General features: G+C 51.0%; 1 protein-coding gene across 1 annotated transcript in view; it reads right to left on the reverse strand.

Annotated features, from left to right (window-relative positions):
• WDR18 (WD repeat domain 18) overlaps positions 1–27,610 on the reverse strand; it is an 84,059-nt gene that overhangs the window by 49,547 nt on the left and 6,902 nt on the right. The window contains exon 3 of the mRNA XM_085639176.1: positions 17,406–17,539. Within this exon, the coding sequence (XP_085495302.1) occupies positions 17,406–17,539 (134 nt within the window). The remainder of the gene's footprint in view (positions 1–17,405; positions 17,540–27,610) is intronic.

Genomic DNA, 27,610 nt, shown 5'->3' on the forward strand with positions numbered 1-27,610 from the left:
CGATTGATTGAGATGGAAGGGGGAAATGACCTTGGGCAGGAACTTCGGATTTGTGCGAAGTATGACCTTGCTGTGATGTATTTGTATGAAGGGTTCCTGTATAGTGAACGCTTGTATTTCACCAACCCTTCTAAGGGAAGTGATAGCTACGAGAAAAGCTGTTTTCCAGGTGAGAAACTGTAGCTCGCATTTATGCATTGGTTCGAAGGGCGGACCCATTAGTCGTGTAAGAACTAAATTTAGATTCCATACAGGGGAAGGTGGTGCCCTGGGAGGAATTACTCGTTTAAGGCCTTCCATGAAGGCTTTAATAGCAGGCACTCTGAAAAGAGATAAATGCTGTCTGTTTTGTAGATAAGCAGCGATCGCTGCTAGGTGTAGGCGTATGGATGAATATGCCAGGTTACACCTGTGAAGATGGAGCAGATAGCATATGATGTGCTGTATGGATGCATCTAAAGGGTTGATTGTATTGTTACGGCAGTAAATAACAAATCTTTTCCACTTTGCGGCATAACATGCTCTAGTGGTAGAACGTCTGGCTTCCATGATGATGTTCCTGCAATCAGGGGGAAGGTTAAGGTATCCGAATTCTAGGATTTCAGGAGCCAGATCGCCAGGTTGAGCTGAGCTGGGTCCGGGTGCCTGATTTCTCCATGGTTCTGGGTTAGGAGGCATGGGGATAGGTGCAGTTTTTGATGTGGTACCACTGATAGTTGTAGTAGCGTGGTGTACCACGGCTGCCTGGCCCACGTCGGAGCTACCAGAATGAGTGTGAGGGAGTGCTGTTGTAGCTTCCTGACCACTAATGGAATTAGTGGGAGAGGTGGAAAGGCGTATGCAAATCTGCCTGACCAGTTCATCCATATCGCATTGCCTTTGGACAATGGGTGTGGGTATCTGGCGGCGAAGCTTGGGCATTTTTTGTTTTCGTGGGTGGCGAGGAGGTCTATCTGAGGATGCCCCCACTGTTGGAAGAATGGCTGAAGAACTTGCGGATGCAGTTCCCATTCGTGTAGTTGTTGCGTTTGTCTGCTGAGCAGATCTGCCATGGTGTTTTGTACGCCTGGAACGTGTTGTGCCAGGAGAAAGATGTTTTGGGGAATTGCCCATCTCCATATGCTCTGGGCTAAGCGGGAGAGCTGGGGAGAGTGTGTGTCCCCCTGTTTTTGGATATAATACATTGCAGTCATGTTGTCTGTGCGAATGAGGACTGCTTTGCCCGAAATCTGTTTTTGGAAAGATTTTAGGGCTAGAAAGATCGCCAAGAGCTCCAGATGGTTGATGTGGAGCAATTTTTGCTGTGGCGTCCATAGACCTTGCATTGTGAGGTGTAGGAGGTGCGCTCCCCAGCCGGAGAGCGATGCGTCCGCTGTTAGAATCACCTGAGGAACCGGGTCCAGGAACGGCCGCCCTTTGGAAAGGTTTGTGGTGTTCCACCACTGCAGAGAGTGATGTGTGCGGCCGTCCACCAACACCAGATCCGTCAGCTGACCCTGGGCCTGGTTCCACTGTTGTGCTAGGCACTCTTGAAGTGGACGCATGTGTAGTCTTGCATGGGGCACTATAAAGATGCAAGACGCCATCATTCCTATGAGCTTCATGAACACTCTTGCTGGAAGAGAGTGTTGGGGAAGAAATGTTTTGCGTAAGGCTTGAATGCTTGTGATTCTGTCTGTGTTTGGATAGGCAATACCTTTGGAGGTGTCTATAGTGGCCCCGAGATATTGCTTTGTGTGAGATGGTATGAGGTGGGACTTTTGGTAGTTCACCGTGAAGCCTAGCTGGTGGAGCAGTTGGATGGTGCTGTTTGTATGCTGCACGCATTGGTGGTAAGACGCGGCTTTTATCAGCCAGTCGTCTAAGTAAGGGAAGACGTGAATGTGTTGACGTCTGAGGTGTGCTGCTACTACCGCTAGGCATTTGGTAAACACCCGTGGTGCGGTGGTGACCCCGAAGGAGAGAACCGTGAATTGGTAATGTTGCCCGTCCACCACGAACCTGAGGTATTTCCTGTGAGAGGGGAGTATTGGAATGTGAAAGTATGCGTCTTTCAGATCCAAGGTTGTGAGAAAATGTCCCTGACAGAGGAGCGGGAGGACTTGTTGTAGGGTGACCATATGGAAATGGTCTGAATGTATGTAGGCATTTAGAGGCCGGAGGTCCAGAATGGGCCTGAGGGTCCCGTCTTTCTTTGGTATTAGGAAATATAGGGAGTAAACCCCTAGATTTTGCTGATTGATGGGGACCTGCTCTATAGCGTGTTTTTGGAGGAGGGAGAGTACCTCCTGTTTGAGCAGTGTGGAATGTTCTTGAGACATTGGGCGGTGCCTTGGTGGGATATTGGGTGGGGTAGATGTTAGCTCGAGACAGTACCCTGACCGAATGATTTGGGTCACCCATTTGTCCGATGTTATGGACTCCCATGCGTGGATAAAGTTTTGTAGTCTGCCCCCGACTGGAGTGGAATGGTCTGGGGGGAGCGGAGGGAAGTCATTGTGTGGGCGGGGTGGCAGAACGGGTGTTGTTAGTTTTGCCCCTGCCCTTATTGTTGTTGCCTCTGTAACCACCCCTTTGGTTGCCCTTTGAAAAGGTATTTTGAGGAGGGGATTTGTAGGAGGTAGAGGTGCTATCGGTGGAGAAGCCTCTGCCTGTGCCACGAAAGGAGGAGCGTCGAAAGGAACGTTTAGACGCTTGTGTTTGGAGTGCCCCCATAGACTTTGCTGTGTCTGTGTCCTTTTTCATCTTTTCCAACGCTTCATCTACCTTGGGCCCAAAGAGCGTTTGTTGGTCAAAGGGGTGATTGAGTATGGACGCCTGGACTTCAGGCTTAAACCCTGAGATCCTGAGCCAGGCATGGCGACGAAGCAGGACACTGGTATTTATGGCTCTAGAAGCAGTGTCGGCTGCATCGAGGGCACACTTAATGGAGGTGTTTGTAATGAGTTTACCCTCCTGTATTAGCTCATGAGCCCTACGCTTGTGTTTCTCGGGGAGGTGCTGCATAAGAGCCTCAAGTTCATCGTAGTGTGCTCTGTCATAGCGCGCAAGTAGCGCTTGTGTGTTTGCAATGCGCCACATGTTTGCAGCTTGAGAGGCGGTGCGCTTGCCAGACGCGTCTAGGAGTTTGGATTCCTTGTCTGGCGGTGGGGCTTCTCCTGAGGACTGGGAGTTAGCCCGCTTTCTAGCTGTAGAGACAACTAGGGAATCTAAGGGAGCAGGGCCCTTAATGTATGCAGGGTCTGTGGGTGCCGCCTTATACTCTCTCTATTCTAGGGTTTAGTACCCTGGCCCTGACAGGGTCTTTGAACACCTCTGCGGCATGCTTGGTGACACCCTTAAGCATGGGTAAGATGGAGGTGGATTTGTCCTGTATGTCGAATGTATCCAGTAAGAAGTCGTCTTCCACTGGTTCAGTGTGCATGTCCACCCCATGGTAGTGTGCTGCTCTCTGCACTAAATGATGGAACCCTAAGGAGTCCTCTGGAGGAGACGGCCTGGATGGGTATAGGTCGTCCTGAGGAATATCGGGTACATCAGGGTTATTGTAATCCTCCCACGGGTCTGGGGTCCCTGGTGGAGTGGGATCCATGGGGGCATCCGCCGGATAATTGTCCGGGTCCCCGTCGTCCGGATCTGGGGACGGGGCCGGAGAGTAGTGAGGTAAGGGTGGCGGAGACCTGGGAGGGGGTGGAGGAGGTGGAGGAGGTAGGGGAGGTGGTAGTGGGGAGAGCACTCTGAGGGGAGAAGTAGCAGAGTCCTTCCGTTTGGGTGGTGGAGGAGGAGCCGGAGTATCAAGGCGTCTTTTCTTGATAAAGTCAATAGTCCAGTCTTTGGATCTTTGGACAGAGTCTTTTGTAGAGGGTCTGGTGTAAACAGAGCCAGTGGCGTCGAATCGTCCGTCGGCACCGGTGATTTCGGAACCGAGGACTTCGATGGTTTGTGTACGCCATGCTTTTTTGGGGCCTCCTGTTTTTTCGGCGTCGAAGGAGTTTTCGGCGCCGGAGCGTCGGTGCCGACAGATTTATGTTTGTGTTTGGTCGGCACCGAGAGTCCAGGCTTCGGCACCGGTGGCTTCGGAGTCGAGCTGGATATTGCTTTCTTCGGTGCCGGATGCTGTTTTTCGGCACCGGGCGTCGGCTGGCTCGATCCCGAGCTGCCGTGAGACTTTGGATGCTTCGACACCGAGCCCGAAGGTGGGGTGATCGAAGCTTTGGTCTTGGTTTTGCCCAGGCCGGCAGGCGAGGGAGTAACCTGAGTCTCTTTGGTTTTGGGCGCGGGGGTGGGAGGGGGCACAGTACTCACGGCCCGCTGCGCCGGTGTGATGTCCTCCACGTCGGAGTCGTCGGCCTCGGAAGCGCTGACGACGTCGTCTTCCTGCTCGGTGTGTGTTTGCCCCGAAGCTTCGGCACCGTCTCCGAAGATGTCCGGTGGAGCTGCAGACGATGAGTGCGCCATGGTGCGTCGAGCTTTTCGATCCCGGATGGTTTTCTTCGATCGAAAAGACTTACAGGCGGGGCAGTCTCTGGCCTCGTGTTCTGGAGAGAGGCAAAGATTACACACCTGATGGAGGTCGGTGTGGGGAAATTTAGACCCACATTTTGGGCACTTTTTGAACGGAGTCCTTTCCATCGGCCGGGACCGGAGTCGAGGAGGGCCCGAAGGCCGGTGCCGATGTACGGGATGGAGAAAAGTGCCGCTTCGAGAGATGAAGATGATGAAGAAACTCGAAGAGACGAGGATTTTCCGTCGAGGCTGGAACCGTAGAAGTTCGAAGCCGGAGCACGAAGTATCACATCCGAGCCCGATGGCGGAAAAAAAACAATCTGAGGATGGAGCCGAAGCCCATGCGCAGCACGGACCGAAGGAGGAGTCACCAAACTCGTGACTTCCAAAGACTGTCCAAGAAGAAAAACAAACTGCAAACATCCGGGCCCAACACCAGATGGCGATCTATGCTAAGTGTACAATCTGCAGCTCATATGCCTCGAACATAAAATTCCCATTTACGCAAAGCACGTGCCCTTACATTTAAAAACTGCCCCGTAAAACAGTTTAAATACACAGGCACGAGAAAAAGGAATGAAAAGAAAAAGCATTAGCAAGGAAAGCCCTGCAACTGAAAATCACTTTTTAGACGGCTGTGCAGATGCGAGAGGGGACACCCCCCTGATTGGCAGTACAAGACAGCCAATGAGAGCGGTGGGCTGAGCCAGGACCAGATGTCTGCACGAATGTGCGTTCATTAACTTGTATTGCAAGAGACTGGAGAGCGGACCGCTGAAGAGGCCTGTGAGGAAGACCTAACAAGCATTTACAATGCAATGGTCTCGGCAATATTATAGGTAGAGCTATTGGTATTGCTCATTATTTTCTTATCATTTTTGTATCCCTAAATAAATGGCATTGTCATTTGTATTGGCATTAGCTTTTTTTGCATATGTGATACCTATTGCATTAGCAGAGAGAGAGTGAGGTAGTGAGAGAGTGAGGTAGCAAGGGAGAGGGATGTTGTGAGGTAGTGAGATAGAGAGAGAGAGAGAGAGGTAGTAAAAGAGAGAGTGAAAGTGAGTTAGTGAGATAGAAACAGTGAGGTAGTGAGATAGAGAGTGATTGAGGTAGAGAGAGAGTGAGTTAGTGAGAGAGAGTGATAGTGAGTGAGAGAGTGAGGTAGTGAGAGAGAGAGGTAGAGAGATAGTGAGGTAGTTTTAGAGAGAGAATCAACTACATAGACATATAGACCTAGTCACATAGATGTAGACATACACTGTCATTGATCTACACATACCGAGCCACCCATACACACATACAGAGCTACTCACACACATATACAGAGCCATACAGATACAGAGCCACATACATACACAGTCACCCACATACAAATACAGAGCCACCCAACATACATTATGAGGCATATGCGGAGCTGCATACAGCTTCAAATTAAACCAGATCATTTACAGGCAACCGTTAACAGCAAAGTGTACCACGGCCCAGCGGGTTCGGCTGTGGTGCGCCGTTGGGAGAGGATGTGATGGAATTCCGGCGATGGGCAATGCCGCCAGACCTGTGAAAAGGCACCTCTGGCATGTCGGCACTGCGCCTGCAGATGCTGAAGCAAGTAATTAATCAGCTTTACAGGCCAGGGCCTTACCACCCTGCATTCGCCTGATCTCGGAGCTAAGCAGGCCTGGTCCTGGCTAGTACCTGGATGGCAGACCTCCAGTTGCTCGAAGCTCGAGTTTTGGTTTCGATATTAAAGTGAGTTAATAAAGAAATGCCCGGGTCTGGATGTGCGTGCGCATGTGTCTGGTGGGGAGCCTCGGCCCGGTCTTTATGCCTCCTGTGGGGAGGGAGTGGCCCTGAGCCAGGCCTGGGAAGGAGCCAGTCCCGAGGCTCCCTGGCTGCTTGTACCTGCCCATCGTGAGGTGAGGGCGTGGCGGTTCGGCGCTCGCTGCTGACATCTGCGGTCACTGCAGGTCACACTTCAGGATCAACTCCCAGCCCTCCTGCCGGGGTCAGTATATTGAGCACCATCGCTCTGGGTCATAGTGACACCAGTTGTTCGTAGCACCTAGAAACAGCAGAGGTGCTATACCAGACGCTCTCTGTGTAATTACACAGTCTACGACCGGAAATACATGGCCACAAAAGACGTCTGCATTTCCCAAAAGGTGGTATTGACAGCCCGGGGGGTTGAAACATTACAGCCCCCTGCTGCTGATAAGGACCGGACGTCCCCGTGTCACCAGGACGCAGTGCTAAGTGATGTTTGTTTACCAGCACTGTGCATTCTGGGAGTTGTGGTTCTGCTGCGTTCGGTTGGATTAATTGAAGTAAGGTCCCTGGATCCAGTGAAAGAAATGCCCGTGTCTGGATGTGCGTGCGCATGTGTCTGGTGGTGAGGTCCCTCTCTCTCAGATATAAGTCAGGATTTAGTCGTCAACTGTTGGGGGTCACAAAAATAGGAAAGGGGTCCTAGGTACAAAGGTATTCCTTGCTTCCATCCACTCTTCCTGTGTCGCATCGGAAGCTCTGGGACGCAATGGCCCAGAATTAAGAGGTGGGCAATCCACTGAAAGTTTGGACCAGGCTCGAGCCTGAAGCTCGGCTCTGGATCGGCTTGAGGCCCTGTTGGAACCTCGAGACCACGACGAGCCGAGCTTTCATGTACCTTTTGCCACTCCCCTCCTTCTTCCTGGTCCTGGATGTTGCGGTTAGGGCCAGAGCTGCGGACTTCGGAACTTGGCAGCCAGGGTTGAGTCTCGGCAGCGCTCAACATCCTGTGATTCTGGGCAAATCACCTAACCTCCCCATCTCTATAAACAAATAATGGTGGCCACGTGTAATGTAAGTGTTGGCAATGGAAAGTACCTGCGTTTCGAGTTTTTACAAAATACAAACTACAGCAAAATGCACATAGGTGAAAACAGATCTTTAGCATAAGAGAAGACAAACAGATAGCTATTTACTGGCTGCTTTGTACAACGTGAACCCAGAAAGGGTGGATAAATCGCGGCTTCCCCTCTTAAATTGTGTGAACTTAGGCAAATATTTATTTTCACCAAAACTCTTTCCTTCATAATCACCTATTAAAGCACTTTCAAATAGGTGCGTTCAGAGTATGCTATTGTTGCTCTATAATATTCTGGGCCACGTACAATGTTTATATGACCCATATCCTGCCACTTATTTCAGGAATGGTTCATGTTTAAAAACTATCCCTCTATGTAGTTCTTGGCGCGGTTTCATAATGTGAGGTATCAATGGCAAAGTTTCTACATCTTTAAGAAATGCACTGTTTTAAATTTTGAAGGGACTTGATCACATTTTACATGATGTGTGTTGTACGAGTTACATCGCAGCCATTTTCAGGGCTGGGCTCGTGCACAGGCTCGAAGGTCCGAGCCAGAACCTTGACTCTGCTCTGGCTCGGCTCTCCCTGTTCATTTGTTGGCTCGCCCACCTCTTTCCGGAGTGCTCAAGCCTGGCCGGGTCCACGGCTATCGGTGAGTGAGACTCTCGCCTCCTCTCCCCGTTCTGCTGGCTGCCAGCGCTCCCTTTCCCAGACCACGGATGCAAGATTTTTCCAGTACTACGGCCAAGTGTGGTGTGATGGGGACCCCGCTCTTCGGAGTGTATGGTCCTCGGGGAGCCCCGCGGATGGGGCAGCTAGAAGGGCGGGGCTCAGGCTGGGAGCGTGAGAGAGGGGACACAGAGTGTGAGAAATTAGAAAGAGAGAAAGTCAGGGGGTTCGGTGGGAAGAAGAAGGAAAACAAAGACGCGTGAGAAATTAGGAAGAGAGAAAGTCAGGGGGGATTCGGAGGGAAAAAGAAAACAAGGAGCCAGAAAAGGCGGGTCAGAAAATGCAATAAGTTGGAAATGTTACACATAGTAAATGACATAAGCCACCTAAAAACACGCAGAGAACTTCACATGAGTATAAACAGTGCGTTCTGAAGGTGTTCAGGCTTACTTTTCCCACTTCCCCATGTCAACTTTCTTCTAATCAGCCCTTTCCAAGATGGCTGCGAAAATGACATCTGCTTTCTGTTTTGATTAGACACAAGCCGGTAGTGTTGGGATGGCTGCATGATTTGTTTCTTCCTGCCTGGAGTCAGCCTGTATCGTTGCAAAAATGGCAGCGCCTGTCGAAGACGGTGTGCATGCACCAATGCCAGGCAGATGTGGTTTCTAAGTGGCAAAAAAGAGCAGATTCTGCAAAATGATTGTGTCAGAAGGAAAGAGGTTATGCGGGGAGCACGCAACGCACGTAAAGGAAGTATGGAGTATTTTTAGGTTGAGTTTAATATTAATAGACAGTGCAGCTGGTTGTGAAAGACGTATTGTGAATTTACCAGTAATGTAAATAAGCTATGCAGCCCGAGCAAAGTAAAGAGGAACAAGCCGAGGGCACCGGAAGACACCACCGCCTTTCTCCGAGGCAGAGCAGAAATGCCTCGGAGAAACGCAGCGTCCTTTTCGGATTTGGGGGCGTGTTTTGCTGTTATCTCCTCCTTGAGACTTCTTGCAAAAAACACGCCCCCCGATCCGAAAAGGACGGGGCCTGATCTGAATGACTCACCTCTTCTCCAATGGCTGGCCAGCATTCAAGAGGCCAGCCAATGAAGAACAGGGGAGAAGAGGGGCGGGTTCAAGCCCCTCTTCTCCAAGTCATTAAATCTCCGACTTCCGGTTCTGCCTTTGGCAGACCGGATGGTCCCGAGACCTAAAAAGCAGAGTGTCGGCAAGATGATCAGCGGCGGAAGAAGCACCAGAGCCAGACGGGTTCAAGGGAGTTTATTCACAGTCTCCACTGCTGTCTCAACCTCGAGCTGCCTCCCAGCCCCAGCATTGTAAGGGGCCTTCAGAAGCCACAGTGGGAACAACAGGGAGGAGGGGAGGAGGGTACCAAGTGGCAAGAATGAACGGACTGCACAAAGCCAGGAAAGATAGTTCCATGAAGTTCTGCAGATGCGGGCACTGGGCTGCGTTCAGGCGCGGGCGGCATTAAACACCAGCGCCGAGGAGGGCGGCATTAAACACCGGCGCCGAGGAGAAGGGCATTAAACAACCGGCGCCGAGGACGAGGGCATTAAACACCGGCGCCGAGGACGAGGGCATTAAACACTGGCGCCGAGGACGGAATTAAACACCGGCGCCGAGGAGGAGCGCTCGGAGTTCACACGGAGACGGGACCGGCGGGAAGCGTGGCGGTCATGCGAGACCGCCCGCGTCAGGAGCACGGGAGAGGCAGCGCCTCACGCGGGGACCAGATGAACAAGTTACTTACCTTCGGTAACGCTTTTTCTGGTGGATACAGTATCTGCCTGTGGATTCCTCACCTTGTGAATATCCCCTGCGCCAGCATTCCACAGAACTTTTCTTCCCCAGTATTCCACGTCGACGTGGGCGACGTCATAATACATCGGCTCCGCTCGCGACTCCGATCGACGTCACCGGAGCCATAAGAAGCCCACGTCGGCGTGATGACGTCAGTTCCACCCATTTTTTCCCCCGTGCCTTCGAGGCGAACAGGTGGACTAACGACAGACTCAAAGTATACACAGTATACAATACACCAATGCATAGCATACAAAGGAAAAGAATGCTAAATAAACAAGCATTTCCTACAATTGCACAACAAAGCATAAAAACATATCAACAAGACCTATTTCATGGTATACAAAGGTGGACAACGGGGAGGCGGGTGGGTCAGTGAGTAATCCACAGGCAGATACTGTATCCACCAGAAAAAGCGTTACCGAAGGTAAGTAACTTGTTCTTCTGATGGATACATCTGCCAGTGGATACCTCACCTTGTGAATAGATTCCCACTGCAGTCCCCACTCCCGGAGGAGGGTGTCCACCTTCCTATACCAGAAAGTCTTGTAACACAGAGCGCGCGAAGTGGCCCTCCCTCCTCATCTCTGAGTCCAAGCAATAATGCTTTGCAAAAGTATGGGGGGAGGCCCAAGTCACAGCTTTACAAATATCTGCCACAGGAACACCCCGGGCCAAAGCAGATGTAGAGGCTTTAGCTCTAGTCGAATGCGCTCTAATGCCATCAGGAGGAGTCTTACCAGCCAGGGCGTAGAAGATCTTGATGGTCAGAATTATCTATCTTGACAGCGTGCGCTTGTGCACCGCCTTCCCCTTAGAACGACCAATGTAGCCAATAAAGAGCTGGTCATCAAGGCGATAGTTTTTATCTGGATAGAACCAAGGACTAACAGCCCTCTTCGGGTCCAAACGATGGAGTCTTTCCTCCCCTTTGGAAGGGTGAGGAAGAGGGTAGAAAACAGGGAGAGTAATGGACTGCCCCAAATGAAACGGAGTGACTACCTTTGGCAGGAAAGCAGCCCTGGTCCTGAGAACCATCCTTTCAGCATGTAAGGTAAGAAAAGGAGGTTTGGAACTAAGAGCTTGAAGCTCACTCACCCTCCTTGCCGAGGTTATGGCTACAAGAAAAACCACCTTAAATGATAACAGCCTCAAAGGACAAGTATGAAGAGGCTCAAAAGGGGACCCCATTAGAAAGGTTAAAACAAGATTAAGGTCCCACTGAGGCATTACAAATGGAGTAGGAGGAAACATGTTTGTAAGGCCCTTGATGAACCTCAGAACAACTGGAGATTTAAATAGTGAAGGTTGATCTGGGAGGCACAGAATTGCCGATAAGGCCGAAAGGTAGCCCTTAACCGTGGCCACAGCAAAGCCCTGCTGAGCCAAGGAAAGAGCAAACTGAAGCACATTGGACAGACGGGCCTTTAAAGGATCAATGGATCTCTCTCCACACCACTTTACAAACTTAGACCACCTGTAGGAGTAAATGGACTTGGTGGAGTGTCGCCTGGCCGATAAAATAACATCCACCACATCAGGTGGGAGAGAGTATGAACTCAGGTTGCCCCGTTCAATCTCCAGGCATGAAGGTGTAAGCTCTGGAGGTGGGGGTGTAGAACCTGCCCCTCCGACTGCGAGAGGAGGTCTGCCCTCAGAGGGAGACGGAGCGGAGGGCACGAGGAGAGGTGGTGAAGATCTATGTACCACACCCTTCTTGGCCAATCCGGGGCGACCAATATAACTTGGGCCCGGTCTTGGCGAATCTTCCTCAGAACCCAAGGAATCAAAGGTATGGGAGGAAACGCGTAAAGGAGTTGCGAGCCCCAACTCAACTGAAACGCGTCCCCCAACGCCCCCTGCATCGGATACCGGAGACTGCAGAATGACGGGCAGTGCGCGTTCTCACGGGTGGCAAACAGGTCCACCCGAGGTGTCCCCCACGTCCGAAAGACATGACGAACCACCTCCGGATGGAGCCTCCACTCGTGATCGGCGGAGAACTGCCGACTGAGACTGTCCGCACGTACGTTCAGCACCCCGGCCAGATGATTTGCCATCAGACAAATCTGATGGTCCTGAGCCCAGGACCATAGACGTAAGGCCTCTCTGCACAAAGAGACCCTACTCCTCCCTGTATGTTGACATATCACATCGCAGTCGTGTTGTCTGTCAGGACTAGGATCGACTGACCGCGAAGGGAAGGGAGGAAGGCCTTGAGCGCCAAACGAATCGCCCGCAATTCCAAAAGGTTGATATGAAGCAACCTTTCCTCTGGAGACCAAAGACCCTTGATCTCCAGATCCCCCAGATGAGCACCCCACCCTAGGGTGGATGCATCCGTTATCACTGTGGCCACCGATGGAGGCAGATGGAAGGGCTTTCTTGCGACAGATTGCCCTCTACGCTCCACCATGAAAGATCCGCTGCAGCTTCTCTGGAGATCTTGATTGACTCCCTGAGATCTCCGTTGTGCTGATACCACTGCTTGCGGAGGCACCACTGGAGTGCCCTCATGTGCCAGCGTGCATTGTTGACCAACAGAATGCAGGAAGCGAACAGAACGAGCAGGCGAAGGACCTTCAGAACTGGAACAACCGCTCCATTGTGGAATAAAGGGACCATCTCCTGAATGTCGAGAATTCTTTGAGGTGGAGGGAATGCTCGACACACAGTAGTGTCCAGTACCGCCCCTATGAACAGGTTGCGTTGAGAGGGCACCAGGTGAGATTTGGGCACATTGATCGAAAAACCCAAGTCGAACAACAGCTGCGATGTTACCTGCAGATGATGCTGCACCATCTCTGGGGACTCTGCCTTCAGAAGCCAGTCGTCCAGGTAGGGAAAAACCGGAATCCCCGACCTCCTGAGTTGAGCAGCCACCACTGCCATCACCTTTGTGAAGACTCGAGGTGCGGTAGTAAGACCAAACGGGAGGACCGCAAACTGGTAATGTTGCGACCCAACCGTAAAGCGGAGATACTTCCTGTGCGACTTCAGGATTGGGACATGGAAGTACGCGTCCTGCAAGTCGAGCGACACCATCCAGTCTCCTTGCTGCAACGCTTGAAGAACCTGCGCAAGGGTCAGCATCTTGAATTTCTCCTGTTTCAGGTAAAAGTTCAAGATTCTGAGGTCCAGAATCGGACGCAATCTGCCGTCCTTTTTGGGAATCAGAAAATACCGGGAGTAGCATCCCTGACCCCTTTCCCTGACCCCTTTCCCGCTCTATTGCACCCTTCTGGAGCAAGGCTAGAACTTCCTTCTGCAGGAGAAGCAGGTGGTCCTCCGAACAATAACCTTGGCAAGGAGGGTAAGGGGGAGGAAACTCCCGAAAGGGAAGGGCGTACCCAGTCTCTACGAGGTTCAAAACCCAAAAGGTCTGTTGTAACCGATTTCCAACCCCGTAGAAAGTAGGACACCCGACCCCCCACAGGCCTTACATGATCCAGGATGGGGGATCTAGGGCTGCTTCCCCGAGGCCTCATTGGGAGCAGAGGAGGAGGAAGAAGAGGGGTTGCGTCCAGAACCTCTCCGACCCCTTTGCCTCCCTCTATAGGACTTATAGAGGGGATTCTGCTGTTGGTGCTGGGGCTGCCGTTAAGAGCGAAAAGACGATCGCCCAAAGCCCCTAAATTTTCGAAAGGTCGAACCCCTTGCCGGTACTTGCAGGCCCAAGGATTTTGCAGTCAATCGGCTGTCCTTAAAACGCTGAAGGGCAGAGTCCGCTTTCTCCCCAAACTGCTTCTGACCATCAAATGGAAGATCGACCAGCGTAGCCTGAACATCCGCTGAGAAACCAGAGTTACGGAGCCAAGCCTGTCTTCTTACAGCAACAGACGACCCCATGATCCTTGCCACGGAGTCCGCAGTATCCAACCCTGACTGGATAACTTGCCTGGCAGCCGCCTGAGTGTCCGCAACAACCTCCATGAAGGATGACTTATCCCCTTCAGGCAACTTAGGAGCCAAGGACTTAATGGAATCCATTAGAGCATGCACGTAACGTCCCAGCAGGCATGTAGCATTAGTCGATTTCAACGCCATGCTTCCTGTCGAAAAGGTCTTTTTGGCTGCCTGATCAGCTTTTTTTTAGACTCCCTGTCAGCTGGAGACTGAGGAAAGGCACCGGAAGCATGCTTGGAGCATGAAGCCTGCACAACCAAACTGTCCGGGGACGGATGAGTGGATAAAAAGTCAGGATCCCCTGGTGCAACCTTGTACCTACTTGCCACCTGTCTACACACTGCAGGAGATGAAAGGGGCTTCTTCCATACCTCTAATACCGGCTCCAATATGGCCTCATTGAAAGGCAACAAGGGCTCTGATGTCGAAGTCGGAGAATGTAACACTTCTGTGAGCAGGTTGGATTTGTACTCCACAGAAGGCAGCTGTAAATCCAGAAGCTCTGCTGCTTTCTTTATCACTACGTGATAGGGAGCCAACTCATGAGGTGGAGAAGACCTGGCAGATGCATATTCCCACTCTGGGGTCGTATCCAGCCCACTGGCTTCCTCAATGCCATTGAACTAGTCCGAAGAAGAATCAACCTCACCTTCTTCCACCTCTCGATATCTTCTTTCCTCCAACACCCTCTGGGCTTCCCTCCTCGACCGGATTCGGGGAACCGACGTCGGCGACATCGTACGCGGCGTCGGAGGAACCAGAGGAACCGGCGTCGACGGCGCCAGACACGGCGCCGATGGAGTCAGCCTCGGCGTCGATGGAGTCGGTTTCGGCGTCGATGGAGCCAGTCCCGGCGTCTAAGGAGGCTCCGAAGCCTGCCGGACCTTCCGAGGTCGAATCGGATCCCCAGACGGCGCCGGAAACTGCCAAGAAGGCACCATCGGCATAAAGGGCATAAAGGGGGCCTGAGCATACTGCTGTGGCACCCCCATTGTAAAGGCCATCGGACCCACGGGACCAGTTGGTGCTCCGGATGGGTAGGCCGCCCTATTAAAAATGCCATACATAGCATTTAAGAAATTAGCCGAATCCGTACCTGGGGCCGGGAACTGAGGCAAAGGAACCTCTTGTGGGGCCTCCGGCACCGGCTCCGCAGTATCCTCCACTGGAGCCTCAGAATCTTCAGGTACTGGAACAGACTCTTCCTGCACCTCATGCATAGAATCATCCGACTCAACACGAACCGGAGTCGACGTCTTAGACGGAGCCGAAGACCTCGTCGGAGACTGAATCGGAGTCTGCTTCCTCGAAGGAGAACCTTCCGGTGACCTCGAAGGTGAAGGAGAAGGAGACAAACCTTTGCTCCGACGTCGATGAGACGAAGCCGACCTCTACTTCTTGGACTTCGATGATCGACGTCTAGAATGTTTACTTTTTTTATGGTGTTTCTTCGACCTCGACGACCTCGAAGTTGATGACTCTTCGATCTCTCCTTCTTCCTCCCTCTTTTCTCCTCACCGATCTTCTTCATGAAGAGCTTGGTCTTCCTTTCCTTGAGAGCCTTCGGGTTCATGCTTTTACAGCATCCGCACTCCTCCATATCATGTTCCGAGGAGAGGCACCATAAACAATTCTGGTGTGGATCCGTTATCGACATCAGGCCTCCACACTCCCTACAGGGCTTAAAGCCCGACTTCCTAGTCGAAGACATAGCCGAATAAACAGAGATACACGACCAAACTACAAAGTAGCACTGGAGAAAAACCGTTGCGCGTCAAAGGCGCGGAAAAAAGGGAACTGACGTCATCACGCCGACGTGGGCTTCTTATGGCTCCGGTGACGTCGATCGGAGTCGCGAGCGGAGCCGATGTATTACGACGTCGCCCACGTCGACGTGGAATGCTGGGGAAGAAAAGTTCCGTGGAATGCTGGCGCAGGGGATATTCACAAGGTGAGGAATCCACTGGCAGATGTATCCATCAGAAGCGCTTTTACGAGGGGGGTAGGAGGCGCAGCAAGGAGAGCAGATGGCCCGGAGCGGGGCGCAGGAGCAGCGCTGCCTTGGGGAGACCGCGATGCACGAAGACCCCACAGGGAGCGGCCCGCACCGGTCCACAGCTCCTCGCTTCGCGGCACACATGGCAGACCTCTGGTGCCGGCAGGTGAACCCACCCGTCTGCCTGCTGCACCTTGCCTCAAAGTCTCTGCACGTACTGGGGGCGCCCACCAGAGATGTGGTTGGCACAGAGCTCGTGGCTTTGTGAGCTGTGCCAGGCACACGTGGCCACACCCCTCAGATCAGCTTAGCAATCTGCCAGCCATTGAAATGCTCCTCCTTTTAACAGTAGTTTCGAACAGGTACACCCAAAGTGTAATGTCTGAGCAGTGCCCCTTGTTTCCATGCCCACCTGGGCGAGGCTGTCCCATCTCCGACTAGGGTCGTGGGTGGGTTTCGGCTACGAGAAGGGCGCATTTGTAAAATAAAAATACTTCATATCTGGAATAAAGAAGAGGGTGCATTTACTGACGAGGCGCTGGGCCCCTCGCACAAGACTTCGGCGGCAGCCGCACGGGGACTCTAGTGTTAAGAATGGGTTGGCCGTGCAGGTCACAAGCAGGGAGTCCGCAGCACCCGCTGAGCACAAGGGACAACCTGGGCAACAACTCCTACAGCACAAGCGCTCCGAAGCAAGTCTAGAGGGGCGAGGGCGCGGCCTAAGAGCCGGTCAGGCCGACGGACGAGGGGGTCACGGCTTGAACGGAGTCCAGCAAGGGGGGGGAGGGGCAGAGCTTGCCATAAGTGCATCTTTAAGAGATGGTCCTTGAAGTGCACTCAGTGCAGGGGGTGTTTACCCAAGCAGGGGGGGGGGGGGTGGGTGCAGGTTCGGACCCAGAGCTTGGCATCAGTGCACCTTTAAGAGATGCGCCTTTAAGTCACACTAGCTGCTGGCAGACAGTCGCTCTAGGATGGTATCTAGTCAGACTAGCTGCTGGCAGTCGCTCTCGGGTGGTATCTAGTCAGACTAATTGCTGGCAGACAGTCGCTATTGGTAGTATCTAGTCAGACTAGCTGCTGGTAGACAGTCACTCTCGGGTGGTGTTTAGTCAGACTAGCTGCTGGCAGACAGTCACTCTCGGGTGGTATCTAGTCAGACTAGCTGCTGGCAGATAGTCGCTCTTGGGTGGTATCTAGTCAGACTAGCTGCTGGCAGACAGTCGCTCTCGGGTGGTATCTAGTCAGACTAGCTGCTGGCAGACAGTCGCTCTCAGGTGGTATCTAGTCAGACCAGCTGCTGGCAGTCACTCTTGGGTGGTATCTAGTCAGACTAGCTGCTGGCAGACAGTCGCTCTCGGGTGGTATCTAGTCAGATAGTCGCTCTTGGGTGGTATCTAGTCAGATAGTCGCTCTTGGGTGGTATCTAGTCAGAGGGCCCAGAGGCTGACACTACTTTGTGAATGGTATCTAGTCAGATGGCCTACTACCACAAAAAAAAATTCCAGAGTGTACCAAGTGGGCAAGCAACATGCACATTTTCACCTGTGGCCCAAACTGATGGCGCCACATGAACCATCAGAATTATTTTCCCCGTATCTCACCCAGTGCAAACTAGCGTAGCCCGTCCCACAACTCCCAAATAATAAGGTCTTTGCTCATTTACCTGTAGAGGCTCCAGACTAGTGCCAGGCTATCTTTGGCCCCAGACAGGAAGTGGCTGCTGTCATCAGAGAAACAGAGGCAAGTCAGGTCCTGGTAGTGTCTGCTCAGAATGGCCAGGAGTGCCCCGGAAGAGACCTGCATGGAAAGACAGAAGAATACACATGAATAGGACCCTGCTGCAGGTCAGAGATAGGTGCTGAAGGACAGAGCGAGGACAGCACAGAAATATTCCACCCATGTATGCCAACACGCATCGAACGCGAGCCCACACCAAGATGCTTAGTACTCAGGAAGCCAGAGATGCAAGCAGGGGTCGTTTCATTTCAAACTGACAAAGGGGCTGGAATCTGAAAAAGCGAAAACAGCTATATGGAGATATGAAAACATCGGTGTTGATGACCTGGTACTTTCAACTCCAGGCCTTACGTGTGCGCCATCACCACACAGCTCAGGAAGTCACCTATCAACATCACAACATTGGAGACAATCGTTGGGCCAATCCCAGTCATGGTCAACTCAGCACAATGCAGGGTCTCCGACCCTCTGCTAATCTGAGCCGCGCTCAGCTCAGCACACTGCAGGGTCTCCGTCCCTCCGCCAATCTCAGCTGCACTCAGCACATTGCCGGGTCTCTGTCCCCCTGCTAATCTCAGCTGCACACTGCAGGGTCTCCGTCCCTCTACTCTCAGCCGGGCTCAGTACACTGCAGGGTACATGTCCTCCTGCTAATCTCAGCCGCGCACAGCACATTGTTTGCACTATAATCGTATGCCAGTCCATGAACACCTACAGCACACTGTCAGCTGTATCTGTCTACCAATCTCAGTGGTGTTTCAGAACACTGACTGCTCTGTCTGCCAATCCCTGGAAACACTCCCCACAGGGCAGACATTGCCTGCTGTAAATCCCCGGACCCATCAGTTCTCTATCTCTGCCACCTGCTGAACAATGGCTCTGTATCCCTCCGCAAGTTATCTGCTCAACACAATTCCAGGTACTATATATCGTTCTGCTAATCCCTGCCTTGCAGGCGAAGCCCTCGGCCAGTCCCTGCAGCCGCTCAGCAGACTGTATACTTCCACCAATCCCTGCAGTGCAGGCAGAGCCCGCGGCCAGTCCCTGCAGCCGCTCAGCATACTGCAGACTGTATCCTTCCACCACTCCCTGCGGTGCAGGCTGAGCCCTCGGCTAGTCCCTGCAGCCGCTCAGCATACTGCAGAATGTGTGTGAGGAAGCACACATTTTGCAGGTTTGAGGCCCACTTTATGCCTCCATTGTGACTACTAGGACCTGGTGTAATGGCTCAAAAATGCTGAGCCTGCTAAACAGGACTCGGGCATGTGCTCGGACCCTTAAAATGGTGCATGGTTGATTGGCTTCTCTCCAATTAACATGGCCTAACTTACTTGTAAATCCCTAATATATGGTACTGGGGTTCCCAGGACCTGTAAGTTAGAGTGACTCTCGTGGACTGCAGCACTTTTTGTGCCCTCACAAGAACGACAAGGTAAAACGTGGCTCCCAGTCTACCACAGCAGACTGGAAGGGCAGTTCAAAATTGCCAACTTGATTCTGCGATTTTAAATAATGGAAAAGCCAAAATATCCCTTTTTAATGTATGTAAGGCACCCTTATGGCAGGCCTAACAAGCCCTAAGGCAGGGTGCTGTATGTTAAAGTGGAACATGTACTTTTACATTTTCCAACAGTAAAAATGCTCAATTGTTTTCACTGTGTAAAGGCTCGTAGCCCATTGGCAAGTGCAGAGTTACAGGCTAGCGCCCCAGCCCTGCTAACCTCTGAATGGGACTACTGTTTGGTACCAATGAATCCATGCATTAAATCGGTTCAATTGAATTTTGTGTCGCTGGTGAACAAAGTGCAACTTTAGAAGTTGCCACTTCAGGTGCTGAAGGTTTCCAGGGCCCATTTACTGAAGTACACGGGGACTCTCCTGCAGACAGCTTTCCGCAGCGTTGAGGAGCAAGACCCGACACAACGTTGCACCAGAGTGCACTGAGCCTGGTGTCATGTGGTCACATTAAGCCTGGACAGGAACACCACAATTTTACAGGTTTACGTTTAAAGTTGACATCTTTTCTTGAACGTTGACATATGACACATTTGCTTGTATGGATAATATTACATCAAATAACTTTGCTAACATTTGCACAGCTGCGTAGGCATTTTATTAGAGCCTTGAACATTCTGTATGAAAGCCACATTTCACTAAGCAAAATGATGAGGTTTATTATTGTTCGCTCGGCAACAACTTTGTCAGGATAGGGTGGGCATCCAATGAAGGCAAATGGAAATCTCTGTTGCACAAAATGGCTGCAGGCTCGACCCAGGAGGCTAGACGAAGCTGACCAACAGCTGGGAGCGTGAGTAGATGTGTTGATGGATGCCTGCGCACCGTCAGCAGGGCTCCCCAAAGTCAGGCAGAGGATGCAGGGGAGCCTTTTGGTGTTGGATTTTTAACTGGAGCCGGTCGCAGATGAGGCTGTAGGCGTCTTTGTGGAGTCCAGGAGAGGTCATCCACCGATGTACGAGGTCAGGATCGCAAGTGAGATTTCACTGGACAGGTGAGCCACTTTTGCCGTGGTCGTAAGTGCAGAGTGGGCAGGAGACGTTGATCCGGCTGGATCAGGAGTCCCTGTAGTTGGATTCTTCTGGACAGGTCCGCTGTCCTCGGGAGATCTGGTCTGTTGAAAGGTGGCAGCCTTCCTCTGGTTTCTGGAAGTCACAGTCCACGTGTCGTCTTCCTCACACGTTCTTAAGGCTGGAGACAGGCCAGTAGGGCTGGCGCCAAGTCAGTGGGCATCTTAGGCTTTGCTGCACGGCATCTTATTTGTAGGTTACAGGAATCGGAGGATCAAGGTTCAGGGGTGCCCTTAAATACTGAATTTATGGGTGTTAGTCACTGGCAGATGTTAGCCAATGGGGTACTTGCCTTTCAAGGGGACTACACCCTTTGGATAGCACCAATCTTTCGGGAGGGGGCATCCCCTAACCTGATTGGCTAAAATCCATCCACTCAAGATGGGTTTTCTAAGGAGGGGGTCACCTTGGGGGTGGTCCTCGCAAAGATGGGACACACCTCTCCTGACTACTAACTTTCATGCCAACCTTTCTGCCAAGGTCGTGGTTGGGGGGGGGGGGCTCTACTAGTTGAAGATGCCCTGACTAGCATAACAAAGGGCAGGAAGCCTTTGAGGCTCACTGCCCTGAATGCTGTTCCTGCTTAGGGGTAGGTGAAGAACACCTCAGCCACAAGCAGCCTTTGTCCCTGATCCACGAGAGCACAAGGGCTCCCACCTCAGGGGGTCAGAAACAAGCATGTGTGTGGGGCAAGCTGGTGTAGAACGATCAGCTGGACACGAGGGAGTTGGTTGTTTTTCAGGGGGCATCTCTAAGATGCCCTCTCAGTGCATGTTACAATAAATCCATCACTGGCATCAGTGTGGGTTTATAATGCTGAGAAGTTTGATGCCAAACTTCCAAGCATTCAGTAAAGCCACCATGGAGCAGTGGAGTTCGTAGTGACAAACTCCCAGCCCATGTACTCAGTATGGCTTCACTGCACTTACAATGTCTAAGAATGGACATAGACGCTGTAGGGGCACATTGCTCATGCAGCTATGCCCTCGCCTGTGGTATAGTGCACTCTGCCTTAGGGTTGTGAGGCCTGCTAGAGGGGTGACTTACCTATATGCCACAGACCATGTTCTGTGGGCATGGCTCACAGGGATGTGTGCCATGCCGACTCTGTGTTTTGGTGCTTACAAAACCTGTCTGCAAACACAGTGTATGTTTGGCGAGGGGTCTCTTGAGGGTGGCACAATACAGGCTGCACCCCTTACTGACCCTTCCTGGTCACAAGGCCTTTGGTACCACTGGTACCTTTTACAAGCGAATTATAGGTGGGCCAGAGGCGAGCCAATTGTGGAAACAAAGATACAGATTTCTGTAAAGAACACAGGAAACCTGATTGGCAGGGACCCAGTGCACATTCATTCAAAGTCGGATATAGGGTAAAAAGCGGGGGGGTAAACATGAAAAAAGGGACAGTTTCCTGCAAGTGCAGACTTACAAGAAGTCCTCTCTGCTGAGGGCGACAGCACACAGGGTAAGCATTAAAGACATTCTTATGTTCTGCGGATTGTATATAGTGCTCGTTAAACTTCTTGGCGCTGTTTGCAGCCTTAAGAGACACCGTGCTCTCAGGAACTCGTGGTGTAGGAGGTTGCGGCTGGGAGGAGCCTGTGGTTGAGGCGAGCATACCTAGTCTACTGGGGAATCTTGCTGCTAGTGGGAGACTGACGAAGATGCAGGGAAGCCGTTTCGATGGACACTATGAAGGCAGGACGAGAACTGCCGCTTTACAAGAAGGCCCGAGGCCCCACCGAAGGGTGACCCTCTGAGGCACAGACACGCCAGAGCAGACCCTTCCGAGTCTCTTTCCTCTAATGAGGGCGCAGTCTTTGGACACCTGCTCTGGGGACCCCAGTAGGCGTCATGACCCTGGGGGGGCCTGCAGGCCATCGAGAGGCCAGACTAGCTACTCCCACCTGACAAGGGCACGTCCAGCCCTAGTACAGATAACCATCCTTCACAGACACTGCCTGGGAGTGGTACGGCCGCACACTCCAGCAGGAGAGGAGCGCCACCGCGTGGACACAAGAGAACAAGGCAGACACTGTATGACAGCCTTACATCCAACTAGAGCTACAGCACACTCCTGCAGGAGAGGAGCGCCACCATGTGGACACAAGAGAACAAGGGGGACAATGCAGGACAGTCTCACTTCCACCTACCACCACACGTGAGAACAAGGCAAAATCTGCAGGACAACCTGACATCCAGTTACCATCGCACACTCCTGCAGAGATAGAGGGAAGAGCGCCACCAAGTGGACATGAGAGAAGGCAGCCGTTGATGGCCAGATATTGAAGTTCTCCTGTCTAAGCACGTAACAGCATTCACATGGGCGACAGGCAATAGAGTAACCCATTCTTTAACATATAGGCTGGGCTTTTGCTGCACCTCATATGAACACAATCGTCACACTATTTTTTTCATCCCATGTAAGCATCCTACACAGAAAGTAGTCATGTTTGTTTCTTTTCATTGTTGCAAGGTTTCGAATCAGAGCTTAAAATTGAAGCCCAACCGATTGGTTTGCCAATGCTAGTTCTTCGTATATCCACTGAAAAGGGTGATGTTGCCCCGAGGACGAGCTTCTCACGCCAGGCAAAGGACTAAGTTGGTCGAGGTGACAATCCGACGATAAAGGACATAGGCCCAATTTGTTTACTGCAAAACGTCAAGGCAAAGGCAGTAGCCCTGACGTATTTACTATGAAAACCACTTATGTCCAAGTCCATAGGCAACGAGGGGGGGGGGGGGGGGTTGTGTTTACACTGTTTTGAGGACTGTAGCGGCATTTTGTTACCTAGAATGTCACAGACCACTGTAGACGTTACAGGTTTTGGTGCTGGTTACCCCCGGAACAAGCCATGGGCGTAACAATGCTTCCCACACCATCCTCGGAGACGGTGCCTATGGTTTTGTCAATCGTGGTCATGCATATATTTGTAATTTCATGCCTATTTCTGACGGCTGTCTTGTGACAACAGATATGCCCAGTGCAGCAGGCCTGGTGTTCAACTGGAGATTTGCAAAGCCCAGCAAATCCCCTGTGAGGGCCTCGAGGCGAGGGGGCTGCAGCCAGCTCTGAGGTGATCCAGGTCTGGAATCCTTTCCTTAATTACTGGAGCTGTTAGGTGGTCCCCAGGAGCAGGGGGAAGGTCGTTGCAAGCTTTGGTTTCCAAGTGTGAGAAGGAGCGACCCGTGTTGCTTCGGCAGATCTGGGGGTACGGGTGTCTGGAGAAAGAGGGAGGCGAATCGTAGCGGTCTGGTTGGTTTGTGGAAGGTCGTGTGTTTATGGATGTGTGCTGGTGCGTCGTTGTGCAGGGCTTTGTATGCGCGGGTCAACATCTTGAACTGGCATCTCTTCTGGATCCTAAGGTGGGGAGTGACGTGGGTTAGTCTGAGGTGGATTGTTGAGGAGGAGTCTGGCCGCTGAGTTTTGTGTTGTCTGTAATCTCTTCAGGAGGCGTGCAGTGAATCCTACATAAAGCGTGTTACCATAGTCCAGCCTGCGTGACGGTGGTGACTGGGAGCCACCAGAAGATCTTGTGGAGCACGCATAGGGTATGGAGGCAGGCGGATGGGACTGTATTTACCTGTCTCTTCATAGATAGCTTGCTAAGATGATTCAGAGGTTGCATGCTTGGTCTGTCGGGGATGGGCCCAGTTCAGCAGGCCATCATACGTCGTTCCATGGAGAGGTGTTATTCCAGAAGATGAGCACTTCCATCTTGTCCGTGTTGAGTTTGAGACAGTTGTTGGTTAAGGTGACGGACCAATGTTAAGGTTCTAGGATTGATTAGTTCAGTGAAAAGTTTTACAGATGCTGCTGGACTGGTCTATTTATTATGAGATAGTGTTTAGTTTGTTGAAGAATAAGTGCTGGTGCACAAAGCTTTGCTCAGAGGCCTGCGGCCAGCACTCGCACACAGAACACCAGGGCTGCATAGTCTGGAATCATCCTCAGGCCTCATTTAACCACCAACTTCCAGACCCTCCCTGCCACTTCCTCTCTCTTGCAGGTTCCCGCTTTTTTACATCTATCCCTTGGTGACCCCCACGGACAACCCGCGGCTCAAATTAAGCACTGAGAAAAGTTACAACACAGGTAGTACGTCTTGTATTTTTTGCAAAAAGCACATGCTAAAGAGCTTTAACGATGCATTGCTATTGTACTGTGTTCTAAAAAAAATTTTATTTTGTTACGTGGGACCTCACAGGTTTGTATATTAGGAATGAGTTCAGTGTTGGTTACTTCCACTCACAAAGCTTTGGGGTACAAGCTCTGCACTCCGATAATACTGGTAAGGCCCTCTAAAGGGTGGTTCAGATTGTTTTGCCAAGTATAATTCTGTATGTGCTGCAGCCCCCTTTCCTACTCTAGTAGGAAAAACCAAGCACCGCTCTGACAACGCAACCGGACTTCAAGCGCCAGACACCAGGGTTGTTCTTTAGGAGGATAGACACAGCCATGCCATTTGTTATGCTTTATTTGACATACAATCATAAAAGCAGATATCAAAATATTCAAACATTACACAAAAACCCAGTTCATATGGTACTATTAATACATATGTCGACTTTTGTTAAAACTAAGCATTTAAAATCTCCATAGATAATAAAAAAGGATTTTTAAAAAACCTGACAATTCTAATTAGGATAGTTACGCCCGATTTTAAACTGGGTGGTCAACAAGGGTAACCTCTTCTTGTAGACCTAAAGGCTCAAACTCGAAGAAAAAACCAGATGCCAGGTAACTAGAATTAGTTGCAACACGAGATCAGTATTTACAGATAGTGCAAGTTTTATAATGGCATTAATTTTGACCTTATTGCCCACGCCCACCCAAGCTATTTCGCAACAGCTGTTAAGATGGTGGATGAAGTGCTTGTGCGTATAATCCTTTCGACTTCTGCGCTTCTACGAATGCCTAGCAGCTTACATAGTGGTCTCAGCCAAACCGGGCGGAGAATTGCATAGGCTGGGCAGGCAAAAAGCAAGTGTGCTACTGTTTCTTTGTGGGCCGGGCAGGTAGGGCACTTATCCGTAGGATTAGACCACCTTGACGTGAAGGACTAAGCGTAGCGAGCCTGCCCTTAACTGGAAATACAATTTCCTATCTAGCGGCTTTTCCACTATGTCCCAGTATGGTTCGATGTATGTAATATGTTTGAATTCTAGAAATGTGCCTGTCAACGTGGCTGATTCACTATATCTCAAGGTATTGAGTGATCCTCTCCCAGTAAGTTTCCTATAAGTTTTTTTTAGAAGGAAAACTGCCCGCAGACATCATCCCAGAGCATTTTCAGACCAAGGTCACCCAGAATGTCTAACACCCTGGAGCCATCTAATCTTATGGAAACTGTCTGATTTAATTATGTCCATGAAGCTTGAGGAATAAACTTTAAATTCCATTGTTGTCCACAGCCTGCGCCAATATAATACTGGACATAATTTTACAATGTCTAATAGAAACTTTCTTCCAAGATCATAGTGTAGCTGGCACAATGGTGTACTTTGAGGGAGGTTGGTGATTCTACGTAGAAACCGGTTTTCGGACACAGTCAGTTCCTTCGTACTCTCAAACCCCCATAGCTCAGCACCATAGAGCGATGAGCTGACCACTTACGTGTCATAAACCTGGAGCACTGGTCTTATGGGTTTAGTGAGTGACTTCTTATGCGCCAGACATAACGCTCTCGCCAACTGCCAGTGCTCGAGTGTTGCCAGATCAATTTGCTGGTTCCACTTTAGGTTACTCTGTACGTGGACCCCCAGATATGTGAATGCTCCTACCTGTTCCAATGTACGATTGTTCATGTATATTCTGCCTTTAAAAAACCTATGCGGGTTGAAAGCCATAAATTTAGTCTCCGACACATTGACCTCGAGACCACGATCAGAACAAAACTTTAAAAAAATTCATAGGGCACGTTGAAGCCCACTCGGGGTCTTCGAGATAATCAATGTGTCGTCGGCAAATATCAAGATTGGTATTTTAACACCTGCTAAAAATCGGGGCATCAGTATTCACGGGTGTCATGCAATCAACTATTCCATTAATGAACAGGGAAAATAAGGTAGGGGCCATGGCACACCCCTGACGTACCCCTTGTTCTATTGGGAACAGGCTGGTGACCATGCCCTGGCTGCCCCAACGAATTTTGGTATAGTTATTCTCATGGAGTCTCATTAGTGTGAGAAGTTCTTTGGGAAACCCCATCTCCTGCAACTTTACCCACAGACCGGAGCGAGGAACAAGATCAAACGCAGACTTTACGTCTACAAAGGCAACATCTATACTGCCTTTGCCCAGGACCACTGTTTCCCAGTATAATAATATGAACCAAAAAACCCGATCGATGGTGCTCATATAGGCCCTGAACCCAGCCTGCAGGGGGGACAGCATACTATACTCGTCTATCCAGTCATTGATCTTATTAATACTCATTCTACCCACAATTCTTTGCAGAACATCTATCAAACTAATGAGACGGTAATTACCCGGTAATGATTTGTCGCCTTTTTTGTACACGGGAATCATTTCGGCTCCTTTCCAGGAGTCCGGTACTGGGTCACCTTGGGCAACTGCGTTAGCAACTATGGCAATATATCCTCCCCATCTTAGTTTGTCATAAAAAAAACATCAGCAGGGATGCCATCAGGGCCAGGCGCTCTCCCGCCGGTTACTGCGTCGAGAGCTAGAGCCACCTCGTTAATGTTAAAAACGTCTTTAAATAAATTACGTGGCTGGGGTCAGAAATACTGCTCGGTAGCTGGATTAGCTCATATTGTGGTTTCAAATGTTTGACCCAGTCTTCCTTCATGGCATCCTTTTGGGTTTGTTCGGGTTGTCCTCCACGATCCCATTTTAGGATACTCCAGAACAATTTGCTGTTCAGGGTGCTGGCCTCTTTAAGGTCCTGCCAGTGTTTCTCGTCCCAGGAGCGTTTGGCTTTGTACATGGCACTCTTGTATGCCTGCCTGGCTCTCCTTACCAACGCACGGTCTCCGTCTTTTATTGCCTGCCCTAGGAGCACTCTTGCCTGTCTACATTCATTATTGTACCAGCGGCAGAGCTTCTGCCATAGTGGTTTCTTTGGCTTGCAACGCGTAAAGTAGGCGCTTAGGTGCTTAAAGAAGCTTTCATCGGACTGAGTGACGAGCTCCATTGGGACTTTGGTGGACAGTATTTTCCCTGGCTCTAAAAGGGCACTGTCGACGTCGTCGTAAATACAATCCAGGGTCTCTGGATTTTCTACTAGTCTTTCCCACTTAAGACGTCTCATGTCATTGGTGGGGACTATGTCATGAGGGTGCAATTTGACCTCGTCCCCGTGCATTCGCTTGCACTTCCACCATCTGAGGGATACGCACAGAGGGTTGTGGTCACTTTCAGGATGGTCTCCACCGTCCATATCGATTGAGTGCCAATATTTTAGGTTCATAAGGATATAGTCTATCCTACTCCTGCTATATCCATTGTTGAACGTATTCGCCCCCTGTCTGTCTTGTTGTGTCCTGCCATTTAGTGCACTAAGCCCATACTCTAAGC

This window comes from Triturus cristatus, chromosome 12 (assembly GCF_964204655.1).
Source record: "Triturus cristatus chromosome 12, aTriCri1.1, whole genome shotgun sequence".
In the NCBI taxonomy this organism is placed as follows: Eukaryota; Metazoa; Chordata; class Amphibia; order Caudata; family Salamandridae; genus Triturus; species Triturus cristatus.